Source organism: Petromyzon marinus, chromosome 5, assembly GCF_048934315.1.
Source record: "Petromyzon marinus isolate PM22_M1 ecotype Great Lakes invasive population chromosome 5, UKy_Petmar_22M1.pri1.0, whole genome shotgun sequence".
Taxonomy (NCBI): Eukaryota; Metazoa; Chordata; class Hyperoartia; order Petromyzontiformes; family Petromyzontidae; genus Petromyzon; species Petromyzon marinus.
Genome location: NC_133671.1, coordinates 19523641 through 19547369, shown reverse-complemented (window position 1 = coordinate 19547369; position 23729 = coordinate 19523641). Strand labels below are relative to the sequence as shown.

Here is a 23729-nt window from a genome sequence, read left to right as displayed (position 1 = left end):
ACACTATAATCCTGTATTCTTTCAGTTCTCACCTGGTTAAACAAAATTAACCGGAAACTAACTGGAACATCGGTGAATCATAAGCAGGTAATTTGCAGAGATGATCGTAAGCAATACATTTTCACACGTGCAATTCGATGCACTTGTTGCGAGTGTAAAAATCCATTTTAATTGACGCGTAGTGAGCCAAGCGCTTAGCGCACACCCTTACATGGTTACCATCACACATCGAACATTCCAAATCGCTCAACCACTGTGACCGCAAACCACCATCATCAGGTTAAATCAACCTGTTCATTCCAACTTCTAGCAACCGCTCTAAAGGGCAGCCGTCAACAGTGCAACTTGTCACGGTCATGCAAAGTCACCAATAATAAACGAAGATCATGATGATGATACAACGTTAACTGGCTAAGACGTCTCACTGCACAACACAGCTTACTGCGCGAATGACCGTATTAATGCAGGTGGCTTAGGGGGCCTCATATTTTGATATATACTACGTCATGATTGAAACGCAATACTATATAGCACTTTGATAAATCCTATAGGTAATTTGAACTGGTCCAGTGGCTTAGCAGTAAGCGAGCGGCTTGTGATCAGAAGGTTATGAATTTAAATAATGGTTCGAGGTTGACTTCGCCCATCATCCCTTTAGGGTAGATTAAAAAAAACTACAATCTTGTGGGGAAGTCAACAATGGTTGTTTTATGGAGAGACTCACCCCTGCCATAGGAATGTGGAATTACCACCACTGAATGAGGGCTGTTAAAAGGGGACAAGCAAAGCCTTAACACTCATTTGAGTAAAAAAAATCATGGTGACTATATTTCAGCCAAAGCATCAGAAAACAACTAGTTGTTCCAACAATTAAACAATTACAATTGCTCATTTGTTTAAAACTTTGCTTTTGCTTTACAATTTGTATGTCGCATAAAAAGAAACGGAACTGAAATAGCTCGCGCATAGATAACAATGGGCTGTTCGGCAACATGCATGGGTGGCGTTGAACAGTAATGGAAAAAAATTGCATATATTCACAAAGACAAAAATTCCCCGTATAGCCTTAACAGACTGTTGGGGCAAGTGCGAGCACCGATGAAGGCCGCAACGGCACACGAGGGGGTGTGGGTGGCCAGCACCACGCCCGACAGCATTTGTCTCCCTAGTGGCAATGTTTACACACCGCACCAGGTAGTCAATTGAGGCTGAGTCGACCTAGGGGAGGCCCAGGACCAGTTCAGATAATCGTCACTGGTGTAGGCCGTGAGCGGCAATTGAACTCAGGTGGCCAGGTTTTTAGCACGCTAACCACTACACTACCGCTCCCCCATGTGTGAATATATACATATACATATATATTTCACACACCAAAAAGAGGGGGCGCGCCCGCCTAAACTATAACAGCTTCGCATATTCACCAAATCCGGCCCAGAGCGACATGCGAGAGTAAGCGCTTTGCTCGTTAAGTGTTCACTGGAGCAGCTCCTCAAGGCGTGCTCACCGTGATCACTGTATTTTAAAACGAAAAGTTGTGGTGGAAGCACAAACATGGGAAACAATAATCTGAGCGTATTCGACGAGGCAGCGAGTCGTTTGACGAAAGCATTAACTTTTTACAAGCCGGTATGATATATATATGCCAGAAACAATTGCATTTATATATTTCAAGGGGGGCGCCCCTCTCCGAAATCTACAACAGCCCTGGGCCTTACTCGAACTGAACGTGGCCGCCGTGCGCGCTTGAGCGCAGCTCAGCTGTGCTCTCCCGCACCTGCTTCTGGCGCAGCTTGGCGATCTGCTGCTCCACCTTGCTGATCTCGCGGTCCACGCGCTCCATGTTGTGCAGCAGGTCCTCCTTGGTCAGGCGACTGGGCGGAGCGTCCGTGTCGTCCGGAGGCTCCTCCGCCGGAGACACCGGCTCCACCTTCAGGCTGAGTGCCGCTACGTTCTTCGCAGGCATGAGCGGGCCCAACAAACAAAAAAAACAGCGCGCAGGCCATCAGGACAGGTCGGAGTTTACCGCGCAGCGCCAATTAAAAATCCACAATTTAGCTCCCCCCCCCCCCCAGCCAACCCAAGTGTGTTTTTACGGCACTCTGGTTGACCTATGGATCTATTGACCTTCACCTGACTCTCCCCTCAACAAGTCGAACTCTCCTCCTGACCTCATTATGTTGTCACAAAGGTGGGATGTCGTAAATGGCTAGCACAACTGGACTTCAAATCCAGGGGTCACCGGCTCGATTCCGGAATGAACAAGTTTCTTAAATCCGCTATGCTCTGTCTACCCAAGCAGTAGCAATGGTTGTGCCACAGGGCGATCGGCAAAGTCGCGTGTGGTGGGGTAAAATATGGGTACCCTCCACCTCTTCCGAGTTGTCCGGCCAGCGTGGAACAGTAGGTAAAAATACCTTCTCGCAGGGCTCTCTATAGGACGTTCATCTTACAGCAGGTGCGTGCGCAAGCAATTGCAGGGGCTTAACCTTAACCTGAAGTTTGTTAATCGACAACTATTGGCTCAGTATTTGCGGCTGTGCGAGTGTTTGGGCTGTATGCGCAGATACAACCCAAAAACACATCGGATAGTTACTCAAATAATGTTGCATATGTCAATGCAGTAAATACGTTACAACGGAGTAACTGACTGATGTTAAAAGTCTCGTTTTATCTCACTGATGAAACTTTAAACTTGTGTCAGGCCACCTGGGACACGGCTTATGTACGTATCTACAACAGAAGAGCCTGTTTGCTTTATGAGTTGCATCTTCCGTTAACCTTACTTCCGTATTGCGTACATTAAGTGCACCTCAAACACGTAGTGAATATTTTGTTTTGTTTGACTTCCGGCAAACTCTTCGTCTGGGGAAAGCACCCTCTTAAAAAATACCCTCCAGAATTCTTTGTTGGGGTAATAATCAAATAAGCACATTGTTTATCAAAACGCATTATGTGCATCTACAGCTCTTTGTAAGATCATTATTGGATGAGGGCCTCCCCCATAACCATGCAGGAAGTGGGGGTCATCTGGTCATACTTCACCATAGAGGTTTTTTGGGTTAGATCGCGTAAATATAAATGTGTTGTCGAACCAGCCATCACCCAACACAGCCAATTAGTAAGGTTTGTCATGTAAATAAAACATGCCAATTAGAATTGTAAATGTTGTGGGTTTACTCTTCAACACACCGGTGTGAACTAGTAATTAATTGGCATGGTTTGTTTACATGACAAACCTCCCTAATTGGCTGTGTCGGGTAGTGGCAGGTTTAACGACATTTATAGGCTATCAAAACATAGGTCCACCCAAATTAGTAAGAAAATGTCTGCTTTATTTTAGCCGAGTTTTCTTCAACGTGCAGGTTTTGCAGTCGACGTCATGATCCATAATAATTTTTTGGGTTAGGCCACGAATCAATCTGGCCAAATTTGTGTAATTAAGACACCTATATCACCAAACACAGATGAACAAACGTAATTATCACGTGTACAATTGTTGAATTTGGTTGTGAGAATTGTTTTTTTACCCTTGCGGTGAGCTGAAATAGTAATAATCGGCGTGTTGACAGTAACAATTTAACCTGTTTGCCTGTGTCGGGTGGTAGAGGGGTCTTAAACGACACAAATTTGGCCAAATCATTTAATGGTTTAACCCCAAAAAAATCCATTTACAAACGATGCATATTTTTAACAAATTATACTTCTAGGAGTCGTGGCTTAATGTAATACTGGGGAAAACACTTAAGGGGCATTGCCCTGCAAAGCAAACACAAAGCGAGTTCAGCCATATGTACACACCAAAAAACAAAGAGACTGAATTAAAACGGTATGCGCTGTATGTGCCTGGAAATTAATGAAAAAAACACTTTTAAAACAACACTGTCTGATTCACGTTTCTATGCTTTGCTAAAATTCATCTGTGAAAATAAATCAGGTTAGCAGTAGATATGGCATAACACTGCTCAATTTTTTTATTACACACCTCTTGTCACAAAAACCCATGACATTCAGACTTGTTTGCAAGTTTAATCAGCTACGTTTAATGTCAAAGCCACTTAACAACAGGTTTTTTTTGCTTTATACCCCAGGAGCAATATAATAATTATTCAATGAGCACAAACCGTGCCATTTCATAACAGAGATTTCTCAAAAGGAGGGGCCCTTGCACAAATAACAAATTAATGACCGCAGCGATCACTTAAATATAATGCATTTTTAAATGTAGGGCTCTAAAAATATTACCCTCCGTGGCAAGGCTCACAGGGGGGGTGAGACACACAAAAGGTCCATTAACTCAAAGCCCTTTCAAAATAAATCAGACGGGGAACATTTTTTAGGTGACTAAATTCTACTCGCTGGCTGCAGTCACGCCAATTCCGAGAATCCCATTTTTTTTATCAGTGTACTTGAGCACATTAGATGGCATTAGCGTTATCTCTACCTGCCCACGTACAACAGCTGCCACCACAAAATTTGCTTTTCTTAAATGCAGGGGGGGGGGGGGGTTTATACATGTAAAAAGTAATGAGGGACTATACACACGATGCTCCACCATGCAAATATTTAGTGTTCAAGTCTTTAAATAAATATCACAAAGTCCATCAACACCACACCCCACAAAAGAGCCGTTATCTATGTGACTTGACATTAACAAGCCCGAAAACACATCGCATTCGTGGTTTATAATCCTGGGAACCCAAATGTGGCGCGCACTCGCTATCAAATAGCAAAAAGAGCTTACGTTTTCCTTTTTTGGACAATGCTGCGCATAGCGTACAATGCTTACTGTATAATACAGGCATCCATTACAACAGAGTTGTGGATGAAGAGTAACCCTCTACATTTGCTCATGTATAACGCAGACATTAAAATTTTTAAAATAAACAGGGGTTTGCGGAACCGCATTGTACAATGAACCTGGCGCACTTGAGTTAAATTCTGGACCACGGTGTACATCAGCAAGCAGTGATATCTAAAGTCTTCCTGGGTCACCCCTTCAAATATCCACAATGAGTAAGTGTGGTGAAATTATGGCCCAATAATTCCCATGAGGATGGATTGACAATTATGTCAGTGATTTTGAATATTCTAAAAAAATATATTAAAAATTATCCTGATTCATACAGATTATAATATAAGGTATAATCAACTACTTTTTTTATTGCAATCATTTTACATAATCAGAAAATTGCAAAAAAAATTCTACATTTCCCTAAAAACATCCCAAGAGTGAAAATCCTAAAAAAAAATATTATAAAACTGAAACAAGCAATTGCTTGTGTTGCGATCGAAACGTCGTGATATTTTTATTATATTTCTATCTACATGGCTTTACCGAAAGACCCATAGAATATGTATTCCTGCAGTCACGAAAGCTTTAAGTCAAGATTTAAAACTGAAACTGTTACAGATTTATCTACACCACCACGTATTTCGAATGCCTTTCAATAAAAAAAAAACTATTTATATCGATATTCCATTAATCTTGACCGAGAACTGTGACAGTTCATCGCCACATCCCTAAAATTCAAAAGGACTTCATCCATGACAACAAAGAATAGAGGAAACAGCAATAACATCTTGAGTTCTGGGGCGATCTTTTTTCCTCCTGTGTGTGAACAAGATGCCCTTATTGGAGAGACTGGGGGCAGGGCAATGCGTTCTGAACCTTTTCTTCCCCCTCCCCCTCCCCCATGGCCAGAGATTGCCAAGCCACGAGACAATCAGGAAGGACAGTGGGTCAGGAAAGGGTTAAAAACAAAGTTAACTATGACACCACACACAGTTTCTCTTTTACAATTCTTTCGTGTTGAAAAAAACACATGCATCATCGTTGAAATGTAGCAATGCTGTTCGGATCTGCAGGGGCCATGATGTTGCAATTGCTGACATAGTTCACGGGGAAAGTAACTCCCAAAAGGGCTGCTGTTAATCTTTGAGCTCTATTGTACCGCAGAGAGAATTATTTTAAACACGTACCAATTTTCCTCTGCATTTGTTGATTTTTTTAGCCCCTACTTATTTGCTTTGAGACCACCAAGGCTTTTATGTAATTTATTTTGCAAACGTAAATTATTTTTTAAATAAAACTCCTCCTTTGCTAAGGGAGGGTAAATAAAAATAATGAAACGAACATTTGAAGGTTATGAAACACCCTGTCAAATGTTCATTCACTGGCATCAGCAAGTAGCCTAATTAGGCTGCAGTATATCTGTATGCGAAGGATTAGCCTATGTGCAATTATCCCGTCTGTTTTTCAGAAATAACTGAAAGCAACCACATAAAAGGGCATCGGCAATTAGAAAACATCAAAAAGCCACAACGCTTTATCTCCCCTGCCAGTCCCACTTTCAAATAAATCCGAACAAGCACCAACACTTCTCAGCATTCCGTTTGTTGCAACACGTGTGTTTCGTGCGGCGGAAACGGGAAGCGGTTTAGAGATACAGACCCGGCCGTGACCCCTCTTGACCCAACAAAGGCCCCCCCGCGGACAATCGAGGGCGGAGAGACGGGCAAAGCCCCGTCAGACACGATTAACTTGACGCCCTCGCTTGCCCAAGCACCCGGTTACACACGTTGCCACCTCAGACATCCGATCAAATTATCAGCTCGCCTAAACAAACGGGAGCTACTACGGCAACGACCCCGCTCGGCCAGAGATAACTTGGCAGACAGCGACATGATTTTTATTTTTATAAACATGGCTGCATTGCTAAATAACGAGTAATTGTAATGTCTACTAATTATTCGTTATGCGTGTATGCATCGATTCTTCTATTAAAATCGATTGTTACACGTGCATCTAATTGTCTGTTTAGGAACTGATTGTTTTCCATTGTTTGTTGTTTGTTCACGAACCCTGCAGCCACTATAGATTCCACATTAACCATATGTGAAAAAAAGGATCAATTATCTTGTCAAATCAGGGCCTTGAATCCTTACAAAACATCTAATCGTAACGTGAAAGGATACATCTTTACACATCTATACAGCAATCATTGAATCCATCCTCACCTCCTCCATAACCGTCTGGTACGCTGCTGCCACTGCCAAGGACAAGAGCAGACTGCAGCATATCATCCACACTGCTGAGGTGATTGCCTGCAATCTACCAACCCTCGAGGACCTGCACACCTCGAGGAACATGAGGCGAGCGAGGAAGATTGTGGCCGATTCCTCCCACCCTGGTCACTCTCTGTTACAGCTACTCCCCTCCGGCAGAAGACTGCAGTCTATCAGGACCAAAACCTCATGCCACAAAAACAGTTTCTTCCCTCCGCTGCTGGCCTCGTCAACAAGGCCAAGGGCTTACACTGCCTTTTAATCTACAAAATGACACCTTGCCATATTTACACTATGTTACCCTATTTGTATTTTTAGATTGTATCTTATAGATATTTTATATTCAACATTTATTCAAAATTTTACATACTTTAGCCCCTTAGTGTTAGTTAGACTTTGTACCTTTAGTATAGTTAGACTTGTATACCACTTATTCAAGATTTAACATTCCTATATGTTGAATGTATGCATGTTCCTGCCAAAGTAAATTCCTTGTCTGTGCGAACTTTCATGGCAAATTTTTCGTGACAAGACAACTTTCACCTAATTAATCAAGGCGACAGCCTCTAACAAGGCCAGTTGCAACAAAACAGAAAGCGCAACCCGCAAACACCAGGCATCTTATTTTGGAAATAATTACCAAGATTGTTGCCAAAAATGACAACGATAAATGTATTTATGTTTTATAAAAAAAAAGTTTCACGAGGATCTGTACCTTGTTTATCTCGTCCAAACTGCCAACCATTGGTCCCGGTGTAACTTATATAAAAATAATTATCTATTTGCCAATTTTGCTCCGATTGTGTTATCGGCATCGCGTCATCAGACAAGAATATCAATTCGGCTCTCTCACAGAGCAGTGGCACCCCCCTCTTCGTGTTAAAAGAGCATGGTGCCCATGGAAATGGATATCATAGATCTACCATCCCAGAAATCCCTTCCAAATGACATTTGGTCCACCCCCCCATAGGGGTCAGCCCCAAAGAGTTGACACGGCCGCCTTCCACCATGCACTGTGTGGGTGGTGATTCAGTCGCATAGACATCAGCGCATCTGGCCTGTGGGTGGGAAATCGGTGCCGTTGGAGTCCCCGTTTTGTCAGACGGGGCTGATAATTTGATCAGATGTCTAAAGCGGCAGCGCGCGTACCGAGTGACGGTCGCTAGGTCAGGCAAGCAAGCGCGTCGCGTCAACGTTTTTCGTGCCGTAGGACCGTGGGCTGGGCAACATTAGGACAAAGAGAAAGAGGGGCTTAGCATGCACTGGGAAAATTAGAAGCCTGGGTAAGCCTGGACCTTGGGGGCAATCGGACCAGGTTTCGGAGGTAAATCAGTTGTTTTAAAATTTCAACAGCAGCAATTTCACACTAATGCACTACCAATAAACCGATTTGTTTTTGGTACCAAGATAAAAAAGCTCTTATCTTGTAGATAAATACCAAGGCTATGTGTCACAGGTTGGCCTACATACATTTGTAGCTTCATTTATGGGGCGGCGGCGGGGGGGGGGAGAAACTGAAGAGTTATAATCAAGCCGGTTTGTGGAATTGTGCTCACAATAATAAAGATCTTCACACCTTACACTGGTTCTATTATTAGCTGCTCCCCACTCATAGGGGGCCAGTGACTCAGGAACTCAGGTGACTGCAAATGTTGTCAGGTAGAGGGATTGCTTTAAGAAGCAATAAAACAGATGTCAGATTCTTTATCTTCACTCTCATTCTACATAGGTAAACACTACATGTTTTTATCGCCTAGTACACGTAAGTTTCATCTTAGCCAACCAATCCACCCCACCCCTTGGCCAACCAATCCTCCCCACCCCTAACCCCCCCCCCCCCCATGATGACCCTTGAAAATCGAGAGCTGTATGAAAATGTACGAGAAAAACATAGGAGTGCCTTTAACGTGGTGAGCCCCACAATAACACTCCTACAATATCACCGCACTCACGTTGGTGCTAAAAAGAATCAATTATTGATTTATAAGCCTAAACCTTGGCAAGTTCTTGAATCGCTGGGGGGGGGGGGGTGTGATGGGGGAGTGGAAGGGAGAAATCGTGCCTCGAACTGTGTCGATCGTACCTCTTTCACCTCGACCTGGCGCGCGGGATGCTCCGAGCGGCCGTGGAACGGCTCAGGGCAGGGGTAACAAGCCTCCAGCCCCATGTCTATGCGTGGCCGCTTCACCCCGAGGTCTCCCTCCACCGGAGAAAAATAGGGCGGCTCTTCGAACCGGCCCCTTTGATCCGGCGACCTGTGCACAAGAACGGAGGTCCATCATCAGACATGCTCTATCCATGGCTGGTTGTCACCGTCTCTCACGGTCTCAAGATACAGCAATGCAGCACATTAGCTGATCTCATTGCTCCATCTGCCTGGTGGTCATCCTCTCAGGCAAGGTGTTCTCCTCCTTTGGCTGCCACTCAGTTGTTCACCATGACTCACCAATCATCCCTTCTGTCAATGTCTCCTGCCCAAGGCCACTCACTTTCATTGGCAATCAACAAGACGTCGCTAACTCGCGTTTGTTCTCATATCCAAGCGTTGGTCTGTCACTCAGTGTAATTCTGGGAATGTGGAAAACAAAGAAAATGGAATAAAACCTGAAAATGTTGATAATTAACCTGCATGAAAGCTTTTCAAATGGTAGGTTTTTAGCGACCAATGGCGTAAAGTCCGTTAAATGTTCCACAATGTTAGGTTCGTAAAAGATTCACACGTGAAGAGGAAATGTAATATTAGACTTTAAAAGAAATCCGATTGCGTGTTCTGTTGCAATGCAATCTGTCAAAACATTACATTAGAAAACACACACAGGGACACACTTGTTGCTCTTGCATAATGCGATGGCGTTCCAAAAATGCGGACTGTTCATAGGGAGCAAGCACGATGAAATAAGTTAAATAGCCAAGATTGTAGTTCTACACTCTCATTTCAATTAGGTATCAAGAATAGCATGTGTGGGGATGGTCAGGCAGGTTGGGGGGAGGGTACTGGGTAAGAGACACATGAATGGCTCCAACACAGAAGAAGCAGCAACCTCGTTTCTTTTATGACGTCATCACAACTCTCGTAAAATGCCGCGAATATCGCAGCGCCTCGCAGAGGCAAATTTGCCAAATGAATCATTTGGCGGGACCCCGGGGTCCTGCAAAAATCAGGTCAATAATTATTATTTTTCAGTCCGCCCACTCGTGATCCCGACAGCAACGTGCCGCCCGCCCAGACTCGCGCCAACAAGCGCCAGCAGGTGGCGATCGACACGATGGGCGCCACCCCACCGGCCAAACGCGAGCCCCGGGGGGCGTCCGCCGCAGTCGCGCGCGGCGACAACGCCCTCCGGTCAGCCGTCGATCCTCAGCTTCTTTGCCAAGGGCGAGCCCGCCCCCCAGGCAGTGAATTTTCACGTGTTTATGTTATTTTTCAACTTTTTACGAAACTTAGTTCCCCGAGTAGCTCTCGACGAGGCCAATCGATTGACCACTAGTTTTGTTGTCGGTAAGGCAAGACTCGTGTCGCTACGCGGTTTTTCCCACCCCGGGGCAGTGATGGGACCCCGGGGTCCCGCCAATTGCTTCAAATATCGAAAATTACCCTTGCAGAAGCGTCTACCCTGGTCTCTTGAGTTATCGGCAGCCTAAACAAAATAAAGTTGAAACTTCTTAATTTTCGAATTTGACAAATTTGGATCCAGAAGCAAGCACACAATGGCCACCCTCTTCCGAATGACATCAGGGGGATCCCTTTAACCTCCAGTCAAGCATAAGGTGTGTATTATTACAGTTATTATACCCACCGTATTAATTAGGGTGGCCACTGGATTCAAACCGCGAACCTCTGCAACGAGCAGCTGACGTGCAACGGCTGGACCACGTCAACGCCCACGAGTGAAGAAGAGAGGGGCACAAGACAGCCGATGTTTTGCGTTGCTCGTGAGTGCAATGAAGAGAGCGAGACATGGCTAATACCAGTCGAGGTTGAGGTGGAACTCCGGTAGCAGGGACGGTCTCCGGCGCCCGGGTTGGGGGCGCGCCATCCCGGCGTGGAAAGCGCCAAAGTCCTGGTGCTGCGGTACGCGGTAGTCGGCCACTTCAACCTTCTGTGACGACACCGCCACACACACACACACACACCACGCACGCCACACAAACCGCACCGGTTAATCGCAACCGCTCAGACAAGCAACCGTCACCTCACTCAAGTTTGTGTATTCCGAGAGTGGCGTCGCGCAACTGCGACCGTCGTGATTGTTAACGATTCATCGATGAAAGCTGAGACTTCACGTCGGTGATACTTTCAACAATTTGTTGCACACAAGAGTCGTTTTGTGTTGCACGAGATTGGTCGAGTGGTTACTGAACACCCTGCAGATTCACGCAGCCATGAGACATTTCTATATTCACCAATACGGCATAAAAAAATGTAATGGTGCATCAAGTACAGTGATGCACTGCTCTCTACTGCCGACAACATAACCCAGTTACCCTATAATACCTGTTATCCAAGGTGGCTGCCCATCAAAGCACAAGCCTGAGCTCTGGCGCAATCGGGTGCTTTCACGTTATTTGGGTTAAAGGCTTATGCAAGTTTATTTTAATGTTATTCCTCTATGGGTATGTGATTTCTCTGGGTATTATAGATTCCTCACATATACAAAGCATTCATTATGGACCTGGACAAACATTTCCAATGAAGAACCCATCCTGTAAGTGTTCAAAATTAGCGAGGCTTCCCTGAGCAAATGAAGGACGTCGTTATTATTAGTAATGTTGGTAACAAAGATCAAGAGCCTAAAATATTGTTGTTTTCACGCGATTATATTTTTAGAAAGTCTTACTGGCTGGCTTCCTGGCTGGTTAGCGCACAGGTGATGTCACCGCGCACACCTGCGTGATGACGTTACCTGAATCCGACAGCGTTGAGCCGGATACCTGCCGTCACTCCTCTCACCACCCACTCTCAAAAACCCTACCGTGTATCAGTATTAAGTCTTACTGAAAAATATATTTCGCGGTATCAATGAACAATTAATAGTTTTAACAATCAATTGATTGATTGTTATTAACGTAATTCAAAATTAGGCCACTGTGTGCCGCGTCGAGGTCAAAATGTACCCAATTTGCAAAAAAAATGGTTTAAATTTGCAAGAATTTGAAAAATTACCCACAAATTACTCATTCAAGATTCCATAAGCCACATCACTCCCCACAAGTAGGCTTTAACCACAGCACCTGCCTGATAACCCTGCCCTATAAGAACGACGTGAAAACCGAATGTACCCAATTATTATAGTTACAACTATAACGTAACTGTGTTGACATTTCTATTCTCTGCACGGCCGAAAAAAATCCCCCCATTAAAGTTTTCACTCTCTACGCTTCTGTCATTTGAGATATGTAGAGCATTTTGAAGATCCACCACCGGCCAAGCACGGTATTCCAGCCCAAGCTAAGCCCTTGATTGATGTGGGTATATTTAGAGACAAGGCACTCTCACATGCGAGTGTCCCCTAAAAATAACAACCAGTTTCTGCAAACGCCGCTGTTCATCCCTCAATAACATCTCTTACAGGCCTTTGCTAATCCACTGCTGGATGAAGGCCGCCCCTTGCTATTTTGATCATGGGGGCTTTTGTTTGCCCATATTTCACCATGCTGGTTCGTCAATGCAAGATGATTAAAGTGGGAACTGTACAATATCAGATATCAACACAGCAATGATGTTAGCTGTGGCCGGGAATCAAACTCTGCTTCCTGGATTGATGGCTCAGTGCTATATAATGAACGGAGCTATAAATCTATCTATATGAAGCGCTAAAATCACCTAATTAAAGCGACCATGTATAATAACTTTCAATTACCCTGCTATAACAAGTTCTGAAACCAATTACCAATAACGAATGGCTTTTAATTTTTACTGTGCACATTAAGACAAATGCACGTGATTAAAATGTTAATCTCTTAATTTCACAAAGATTTGTTTTATCATTTACAATTAAGATCATCAGCCATGATCATCCCACTGCTGGATGAAGACACCCCCCACTCCCCAAGGCATCGGATATCTCTCATGGTTTTGAAATGCTATAATGAATATATATTTGAACATTGCTCAAAATTAAACTTGGTTCCTCCTCCCAGGGACCTTATCCACGTGTGCTGGCTATAATTTCTACCAACAAATCCAGAGGCACACGGCCTTTTTTAAATATATAGCCAGGTTAAAATCCTGATTAGACCAGGCGTATCTTTTTAGAAGGGGGCACGCAAATTTAAGTAGGCACAGCAAGGTAACAAAACTACCAATGAGTTAACTAAACATAGAAACCTCAAGAAACTTTTTTTTATTTAATGACGTGTAACAACTCAATGCGATCTATTGAATGGATCGTCACAATTGAAAGTCATAATTTGATACAATGGAGTATTATTTTGGTTGGATCATTTGCATGGTATTGATTTCTCCAAATTATATGCCAGAGTATCATTTGCATATTTGCATAAATAGCACAAGTCTTAACTAATCGATTCTCAAATGCATGATCGTGGGGGTAAGAAACAATCATGATCAATATATTGACACGTCATTAAATGCCTACAAAACATTCGTAAACATATAGGACCAAACATATAACAAGCAATACACGTGCATATACAGCCCTTTAGTAAACCCACTGCTGGATGAGGACTTCCCCACCTTGTGTAATTCGTGGGGAATTATTGTTCGTACTTCACCACACTGGATTGCGAAGGTGAGAAGTGTAGGCATGGGAGCATAGAAGTACAGTACAACAATGGAATTTTATACACTGCCCTCTGCAGCCCAAATGAATCCCTGCAGCGCAGGCTACAAGAACCGAACACCGGTCATCCTCGCAGCGGCTTTTGGCTGCCCGTCTGGAAAGGCTATTCCTCCCGATATCAGGAAGCCACTGGAACTATGCACTTTTAAATCTAGATTGAAAACTCATTTGTTTAGAACTGCTTGTTTTTAGCTTGTTGCCCTTCCCCCACACCTCCGATTAGCACGGTTGGCTACATACAGTGCGAAAGAAGTTCAACATACATAGATACATAAAAATTGCACGGCAATCGCCAATCTGAGGACTCTCCAGTCCCAGCCCTGATTAACCTCCGCAAATCTGATGAGATAGAGTGCTTTTGGTCACAGACGTACATCATACAGATGCCTGTCATTTTAGGGATTCTTTTCCCGAGCGCCGGAGTTGGCTGTGAAATCTGACACAGCCAAGGCTTGCCAGTGGGCCCTGCAAGCCGAGCAGAGAGAGAGAGGGCCACACAGCTAGACGCCCTTGCCAGCAAACAGGAAACCAGAGTTTTGGCAGCCACTGACGGGGTGGGGTGGAGATCCGAGGCAAGGGGGGGGGGGGCAAGTGGTTGCGGGAGACAGGGTGCAATGACCTTTCGCCTCACTTTTACCGCTCGCGCACATGCCTCTGTGCCGCGTTACCGCAAGGCCAGATGTGCCCAGCTCCGCAAGATTAAGATGACGGCATGGCGCTCGCAGCAGTACTTTTATAGCCAGAGCGGCGGTGGGCAAATACCTCCCAAGTCAAAGACCTCAACGCAATAATATCCTTCGACTCAAAGCTAAAGAATTGCAGAAATGCTCGGCAAAGACGTCAAAAGAACCCACGTGTGAAAGCGTGTATTCAAACCAGTAATGGTTTAATAGTTCCCCTCACATTCCAGCCAGAGATGTGATGCACTGTCACAATCCGAGATCGTGATTTGATTCAAGAATTTGCTGTTAATTTCATCTTTCTTGTTGTACTCTGTATCATGTGTACTGCCTGTTCTGTCTCGTTTGCACTGTCCCTACGTCTTACTTTATCCTGTCGTATTTGTGCCGTTTGCATCGTCTCTCATTTCATCTCGCCCGTTTCGACTGTTACTTCATCGATTTTCAACGAATACGAATAACTCTAAAATAATACGCTTTGTACATGCACAATTTAATGTACATGTCTTAAGTAAAATAATAGTTTGTTTATGGTTCGATCATTCCCTGAATACAGACAAGCCAGGTTTATCTGCTGTGCCAAATCCAAAGATGACATCACGCCCGACGGAATTCTTGGGAGTCGACTTTTACCTATGACCAACAGAGAACCTCTCTGCAGAATCAGGCCACGAAAACAAATAACTCTGGGAAATTCACAAACTGTAAAAAAAATCGAAAACGGACACAGATTTGCTATTTCAGGCGGCACCACTGGTCATAGCAACCCATGGAGCTCTCCAAGAGAAGCGTTTAATCTCAACACGAGCGCTCCACAGTGGATAAGGTTACTGTCAAGTCACCGAAGCAAAGAACTAAATATAGAAATGACAATTTGTCCTCACAAAGCCCCCCAGGCCCTTTACACGGCTCTTCTAAAACGGCTCAGGAAAGTGTGCACGCGCGTGTGTGTCAGCATCTCACCTGTGCAAGTCAACCTGTTTTACCACCTAAGAAAAACAATGAGGACTTGTGTACTGTAATCACGTCACGCTGCGTAATGTTACAGATGCTGAATGTTGCCGTGTGCACACAGTGCCGTGGTTATTCAGCTAATTGGAACCCCCGCCCCCCACCTTCAGGCGTAAAGCATGCGCCTGTAAGTAATGAGAAACGTTCCTTTACATAAATTGTGTGTTTAGTGTTTGATTATGCCTACAGGTATATCTAAATATGCGAGCTGCACAACTGGTGAGATTTGGAGAACACTTCAGCAAAAAAATGCTACTTAAGCCCTCTAAACTGTTTTTTTTATATAAAAAAACATAACGCCGACGCACATTTATTCAGCCAAGCTTAATAAATTATCGAAAATAATACTCTATGGCCATTGGTCCCTTCCAGCACTGAACAAAGGCTCCCCCCCCTACACCCTATCAGCCATATGGGGTTTGTTTTATCATATTTTACCAATCCCGTCAACGAGGATTGTTAAAGGGGCAGCCCAGCAGCAATTAAAGATAGAATTCGCCAGCAATTTAAACCATAGCGGCAGTGAGTTAAGGACTGTGTTAAAGTGCCAACCATAAACTCAACTATAATGTAACAAAAAGTACCAAAAATATATATACCCCATGAAATCACAAATAAGGTTTCCATACAGAGCACCAATTTGTAAATTAGTGCCTAAATATGATGGTTAAAGATTTCAAAAAGAATAAACAAGCGAGGCTGACAATTACACCACTGCGCTCTTGCACGAAAACTACTGAAAAAAACCAGACGAAATATACCATTTAAATGTTAGGCTCTGGTATGCACCGATTTTTTTTGTTGTCCAGGTAGTCTAGTTTCCTCTGTCATACAAAATAATGTTACAAAGGAACTGGCCAAACAGCCCAATATTGTAGAAACCTCCGAAAAAGGTCCAGAGACGTGGCGAGTTCTTTCCTTGATTTATGGAAGTATTATGAAATAACAAATTCACATTCCACTATTTCAAGCGCAACGTAAAAACACTGACACTTAAAAATAATAAAAATGTTCAGCTCTTTGTCACGCAACTGCTGAGTCTATGCCTCCACATCGCCCGCCCCTGCCCCCACCCACAAGGCATTTATTATAAAGAAATTATCAAATGTCCCAATGCAGGACCCTGCTGAATAAGTGTTCAGCTTCGACGTTTCCTAAATAAATAATTGTGTTTTTATTATATTACAAGCACCAGTTGCTTCCAAGAACGCCTCATATCAAAATCAATTCATGACAGAAATAACAGCAACAATTGATTTGCAAATACCAATGAGCTGCGGTAAAAAAAAATGAGTAGATTCAATTGATTTTCGTGTCCACTTGTGACCGTGTGTTTTTGTTGCTCTTGCCCTCACTCCGTTAAGGCCCAACAAAGGAGTGCATATAATTGCTCCTGTTTTATTACACCCAAGGCAGAACTGTGGCAAAGTGGTTCAGGAACTGCATCGATAAAATCGGCGACCCGAGCTGAAATCCCCAACAATGTTAACGTTGGTGGCAAGTGATAATAATGAGCCGATCCGTGGCACGCACGCCTTCGCCAGCCTGCTCTGATCAGCCAGGTGAAAGTATAGTCAAATGCCTAAGCCTGGTCAAAAGCCTCCATCAAATCAAAAGTAAATAATGAATGGAAAACGGCTGTGCAGAGAACTGTGGATCACAAGCCGGTACTGCGCAGCCATATTACTTTAAGTGCGTGCAACATGCACTGCGGCTAAAATGTTGCATAGAATATGTTCTATCGTGATACCAGTGTGTGAACTTTACACAGTCTGTAATGATACCCACAAGTACAATATGGAAACACACGGTCAATATAAATTCCAATGTACACGTTCTCTCGAGATACAAGCACGAATGCTACAGAAAAATGGAAGTCTGTGGGTAAAACTCGTTTGCAGAAATCTGATGATCGTTTCACGATCGCTGCTACCATGGTTACTGTTCCTATGAACCTTACTCCTTGATTCCTCAGCCCATGTGGAGCATTCAATCTACCGGACCGTTTCGTCTCATCCACACTACGTTCAACAGGAAAACTGCACTCCTCTCTCTTGCTTCTTTCCCCGGGACTAAATCCACTTAGGAATTTCCTCCCATGGCCACTTTCCCCTTACACTTATAACCTCCCTCAATCCAATATTGAAGAGAGGAAAATGATCTATACTTATTTGTTGCTGGCTGCATGCCGTTTTGGGCCAGTGCTCGGCAACCAGATTATTGCAGTCCGTCGCGATAATGGCACGTCGACTTATGGAGGAGGCATTTACGGGTAGTAGTGATAACAGCCAGTAGTGATAACAGCACGTAGCATACACACACAAAAACCAACAGCCTGTAGTGATAACAGCGCGTGGAGACGAGCGGTCTGTAGAACTACAAAAGACACATGGAGTGCTGCGTGATACCAGCAGCCTACAACACAGCCCAAGCAACTTCAACGCATCCCCCCTGTCCCCACCACTTTGCTGCCCCTCCCTGCCCTTGTGCGCTCCCGCAAAAAAAAACTATTTTGTTCCGCCGCCTCGAGGCGGAGTTTTCAGCCAAGTCCCTGGGAGCTAAGGCATGTCAACGCCTGCCGTTCCTGACGGGCCAAAGCGCCGACGGCGGCGTTTTCCCAGAATGAGGTCTGGACTCAGCAAGTCGAGGACCCTTACTCGTTTCCGCACAGCAGCTCCAATTTGTATTTTTACCTTTTTATACGTATTAATATTACTGCTATATTTTATTATTTGGTGCCGTAGTTCAGGCTTACTTTTTTTTATAACCGCACAGCTTCATTCTCAGCAGTCATTTTTTTACAGAATTTAATTTAATTCACAACCCATTGTCGATCCGCTGCTGAATTGGACACCTTCCTACTTTTTGGGGCTCGCGAGATTATCTGTGCGGGTAAAGGGCATGCCCCAATGCCCGTTTCAGAGATCCCGCAGCCACTGGCCAGGGAATTAAACTCGGGTCACCAGGTTCATTGCGATAGTGTAACCATTGCAGCACTGCTCGACATCAAATTTATAGCCCCCAAGTCAATCCACTGCTGGATTGGTTAACTGCCAGGGTGTCGAGTCATGGTTGTCAATAATTTTAAGACTGTGATAACGGCTGTGGGTGTTTTTTTCCCCCTCCTCAGAAATTAGCTGCGGCACCACAGTTGGTTGTACAACAAATTATATTGAATTGTACAAAAATACCTCAATCGCTGTGTGGATTGTGCTAAGGTTTGGTTCATTTTGTTCAGCATATGGTTACCTTGGGAAAATATCTAGTTGCTGTTCTTATTTTCAATTCAATTTTACAGCAAAAATAAATTGCTTGGTTAAGATGTTTGGTTTTCTATAATAGCGAGAAATGCATTCCTACAAGCCGACAGTATCACTGTTGCTTTATTTTTATTTTCTTTGGTGGCCAATGCATAGTAGACCCATCGCGCATGCAGCGTGCCTGAACACTGAGTGCTGGGCATGTAACGATGGAAACATCAAATTCAATTCCTGGGCTCATGCATTCAATCGTACACTAATCAATTACGGAGGGGCCTCAACATCCGCAAGGTTTCTGTTCTTGAAAATGAGCGTAAAAGTAGAATTCGTAGAAACTATGTTTGTATTTTGGGAAAAAAAATGGCATTGTGTCCGACTGAACACAAGGGAAAGAATAAAAATGTTTCATAACGTTAATCCTGTACTGTAAACATCAACAACATCCATATACTTAATAAAAAATTGTATAATAGAAATAGACAAATAATACAACGAAATATAAGAAAGAAAGAAAAGGAAATTAAACACGTCATTAAATTATACTGTCAATGTGGAAGTTTTATTTACCTTGGATGATGATCAGGGTGTTAATGATGAGGGTGGTGTTGGAGAGCAAGTCTCTCTAAGTCTCCACAAGTCTCTCCAAGCCCCTCAAACAACTCTACTTTGAGCTAAACTTATCACTCCTTTCTGCCTCTTACTCTTGCCCTCACTTCCTCCACTCGCTCGGCGCCTAGACCCCATGGTCAAAATTAAACAACAATAACACCACCACCAAATGAGGCAAAAATTGCACAAAAGGCAACGAGCACTTGAACGATAAAAGCTTCAAGCTTGTGAGTCGCGGCACAACTGATACACAAAGGCTCAGGTGCACGCACACAAGCGATGTTGCAAAATCGCCAATAGTCGAAGGGGCAAAAAGTGTGAAAACCTAAAACGGTAATGCAAATGTGAAAAAAAATCGCAAGTACGACGGGATTTTGCGAAAGAAATATCCGCGAATTAAGGTTTTACTGGATTTACAATGGGTGAAAACTACATGCCAATGTAATGATGCTACAATTAGGCCATGGGAGGTAATGAAAGGAAGTGTACAAATGAGTCAGAAAAAAAACATGCAACCGCAAAAGTAAAAAAAATATACTTATATCGAATCATGACCCACCAATTCGTGACACAAACTAGAAATTGAGTAAGAGGTGCGATATCATCATTAGCCAGGCTCTATCCACTGCTGGATGAATGCAGTCATCATCTATTAGCCTTGGGACTAACAATCCTCGGATTTGTGTCCATGTCTTGGACTTGCATTCGTGATGTGCTGCACACATTTATTGCACGTATTAAATTGGAGTCATCATTATCCTCCTAGCCATCCACACCCAAGCTTATTTCATCAACGCCATATCTGCGGTGGGCATCCTCTCTCGGGCGTGTTTCCCTCCTCACCACTCGCTCGTAAACTCTAACACACCGGCCATCATACGTCCAACCGACGTTGTCATGGTCCAAGCCTACTTAATATTCTTAACACTCAATACATCTCTAACCTGCGTTTGGAATCTCTCGTCTTCCTGTCTCTTAATGTAATTCCAAGCATGCGCACCTTTATAAATATCTGCCCGCTTCTCAGCTTACAATAACAAATCAGACAAGTAATGAAATACGTATGCATGGATAATTATGTAACGCTTTCCAATACGTGTTTGGCCTCGAAAAATGTCATTTTCAGCAGGTGAGCTATTAAGGCAGATCACGATTGTATATTTTCAGGCATTTATTTTTGTTATGCTGTCTAAGTTTTGGGCAACCCTTTGATCAATTTGGCCTGTTTTCAAAAGCCACACAACTTTCCACTGCAGCTTTATCCATATGGGGTCATTCTCCAAGAGTTATCTTGTCTGTCTAATGCGTAGGCTTTTGTGACGAATATCATCCACGCTAAGGTTTTTTTGGGTTAGATCGCGTAAATATATTGCCCGCCCCCTCTATGGATGGACAGCCGGACAGAGCTAACGCATAAACAATTTAAATTTCCGTCGCACCACCACGACAACAAGGAAAACGACGGTGGCGCTGTAGAGAAGAGGGCAGTGCGTGCGGGGGTGGGGGACGTCCTACGCACCACAGGTTGGTGGGCACCGGCGTACGTCAGTGCCGGCTTGGGCTGCGTGGGCGGCAAGCGCCGGACATCAACCCCGGGTGACGGCGCGGCGGCGCTGGCGGCTCCCGTCGTCACACCGCCCGGTACGGACATTTATTTATCGGGTCCGGGTGTTGGGCGTGAAGGGGGACGTGGGGTAGAGGGGAAAGGGGAGCGGAATGGACGGGAGGGGCGTTCGTAGGCGATGTCCTCCGTGGAACGCTACCACCTCCGGGGCACAAGCTGCCTCATGGCTTCAGCGCCGTCTGCGAACGCCTTCCTGGAGATAGGGGAGGGGGAAGATAAAGTAGCTCGTTAACCATGGCCTGTGGAGAATTCTCTGAAGTTGCAATTAACTTATTGACCGCCTATCCTGTAGCACCTGTTAGCCAAATGTCATTTTTAGCAATTGTCACTGTGGAAGAAGTGCGCAGACTCGAGCAAGGAACTAATGAAAACGATTTTGTATTATGCACGCGAGCAATTGGATTACGACACCGCCAAAGTGCTCTTCTCATAAAGTCATGACCTTAAAATTTGATCTGCAAGCATAAGGGGCAATAACCCCCTTCTCTGTAACATCGTAATATTAGCCTGATTAAAAACTCATGCAGCTGATATTTTATTTTGCTAAATTTTATAAACACCGTTATTACCTTACCTTCTAAATAAGCAAAACATACAGACAGCCCTACGTAAAATTGTGTCGTAAAACCTGAACAAAGGCCCATCTAAGCGGCCAACACGAACACGTGTTACGGAGGCGTTCCCCTCACACCCGAGCAAACAAAACGAAAAAGTGACAAAGTCCGCGCGTGTTCGCCCCGGATGCGCTTGCGCGGCGCACACGCACAACTCCCAAGGTTTTGCCCCGATTTTCGTTCGTCCGTCAGAATAGACCGAAAGCCTTCACGCCTAATTAACTCGGCTATGAAGGCACACATGGGGGAAGTGGCCAAGCGTGCACAAGCAGGAATCCTGCAGCAGGCAGTCAATGCCCGCCGGAGTGCCCGGCAGACGCACCCTAGACACGAGAGAAACCGCTCCCCTTTTACTTAAGTAAACGTGCCAGGATCTCAAGGTCCTAGTAACCTTTTACAGTCTACTGCTCCCGGGGTAACTTCACGAGTTCCGACAGGCAACGATGCGGTGTCTGTGTGGGTCCGTGGGTGGGTGCGTGCACGTGGGAGTAAAAATGTTGCACTTGCAGCAGAGTGGAATACAATTCGGAAGGATCCGTTGAAGTCACCCACCCATCGATTAAATAACACTCTAACACACCTACTACCGCCGAGCAAAAAAAAGCAAGAGGCTATTATCGCCAAAAACCTGAACGGTGCAAACGGAAGCACGGGAAAATGAACACTTTTTGTTTAATCATCATCACTTGCTTATAATTTTACACCATTTAAAACCAAGTTCTGCTTTAAGGATTGGTATGTGAGTTAATTATAAGAACACAATTATCGGTGCCCTTAGACACTGAAAATAAAACCACAGGCGGGGCTTTTGAAAAATATGCTATCACTAAAAATCCAAAGGGCCAATTTTTTTGCCATTATTCTTGTGCCACCTTTCTATTTAATTAACCTACAAGAGGATTAATAAATAATCTTCTTTTTTCAACACTGCCGGTTACTTAAACATTTTGGCAAAAAAATCCTTGATGACGAACGTGTTTTTTTCCACCAAATGTTAAGAAACACTGATGCAGAGATTACAAAGTACCCGCTATTCAAATCTTTTCACTCGCTCTCCCATCTTGGCTCAATAAAAATGGCAAGCGGCCAACGTGTGATTACTTAGCAAGGGACAGAGTGTAACACAGTTAAAGAATAATAAAGCACCTCTGCCATAATTAAAATAAAAAAATCGACATTCCTCTTCGTATTAAGCCACAAAATCTACATGTGGTTATAGTTTCATTTAAAAATTGGGCAAAACCCATGCGGTATATAGCCCACCACAAACACAGCTGCCAGAGAACTTCTGTGGGTTCCCAAAAAAACTAAGTACAACAAAAGACTAATTAACTTAAGGCATGACATTTCAACCAAATCTATAAGCTTTTATAAACGATCAACTTTTCACAAACTCTGGAACCTCCTCTGCCACCTACCTTCCCCACAGTGCTTTAATCTCTAGTGCAATGCCCTTTAAAAACAATCAAATGTCACCTCCCTTTTAACTGGGTTTCTTTGCACTTTTTTCAGCATTTTGATCTCTCAAATGAGGCCATGTTTACACACATAATATAACCTGAAAATAAAGCACACTTTTATCAACGAGTGCAGCCTTGCAATTTCCAAGAAAAAACGCCAAGATCATTTGAACGTCCATGAACGTAACTCATAATTTAAAACACTGCAAACAGCCTCCAAAACACCGTATGGTCATGACGGCTGTTTGACCAGACGTCACCATGGTCAATGCAGGTTGGTGAGAGGTGGGTGAGGGGCACCTAGAACCATTTCGGATATCACTTATGACTAATTTAGGCCATGGTCAGGAATCGAACTCGGGTAAGAGCAGGCTCACACCGCAGTGCCGTGACCACTGTGCCGTCGCTCTACCCCGCCAGCCCAGGTGATACATTATGAAAAACAAAATAATCAAAGCACAAATCCCCATAATATATCCACCAAAGGTTACAAAAGAAACGACTTATTTACTCACATATACATCAAAAGCATACATAGTTCAGAGCAGACGGATAAATCAGCACACCACAAGTCATGAGCATTAAATTTGAAATATGAAACGT

At 44.0% G+C, this 23729-nt stretch overlaps 1 protein-coding gene across 15 annotated transcripts in view; it reads right to left on the bottom strand.

The window, feature by feature from the left end:
* Positions 1-23729, bottom strand: part of LOC116939188 (nuclear receptor corepressor 1-like) — a 185099-nt gene that overhangs the window by 99962 nt on the left and 61408 nt on the right. For 13 of the 15 annotated variants that reach the window (XM_032947292.2, XM_032947291.2, XM_076062451.1 and 10 more), the window contains exons 2-5: positions 20948-21245; positions 11035-11165; positions 9149-9320; positions 1775-1951 (exon numbers count right to left, since the gene is read on the bottom strand). In XM_032947292.2, coding sequence (XP_032803183.2) covers positions 1775-1951; positions 9149-9320; positions 11035-11165; positions 20948-21079 — 612 coding nt within the window. In that variant the 5' untranslated portion in view covers positions 21080-21245. The remainder of the gene's footprint in view (positions 1-1774; positions 1952-9148; positions 9321-11034; positions 11166-20947; positions 21246-23729) is intronic. The other 2 variants (XM_032947295.2, XM_032947293.2) reach the window with 1 other exon arrangement.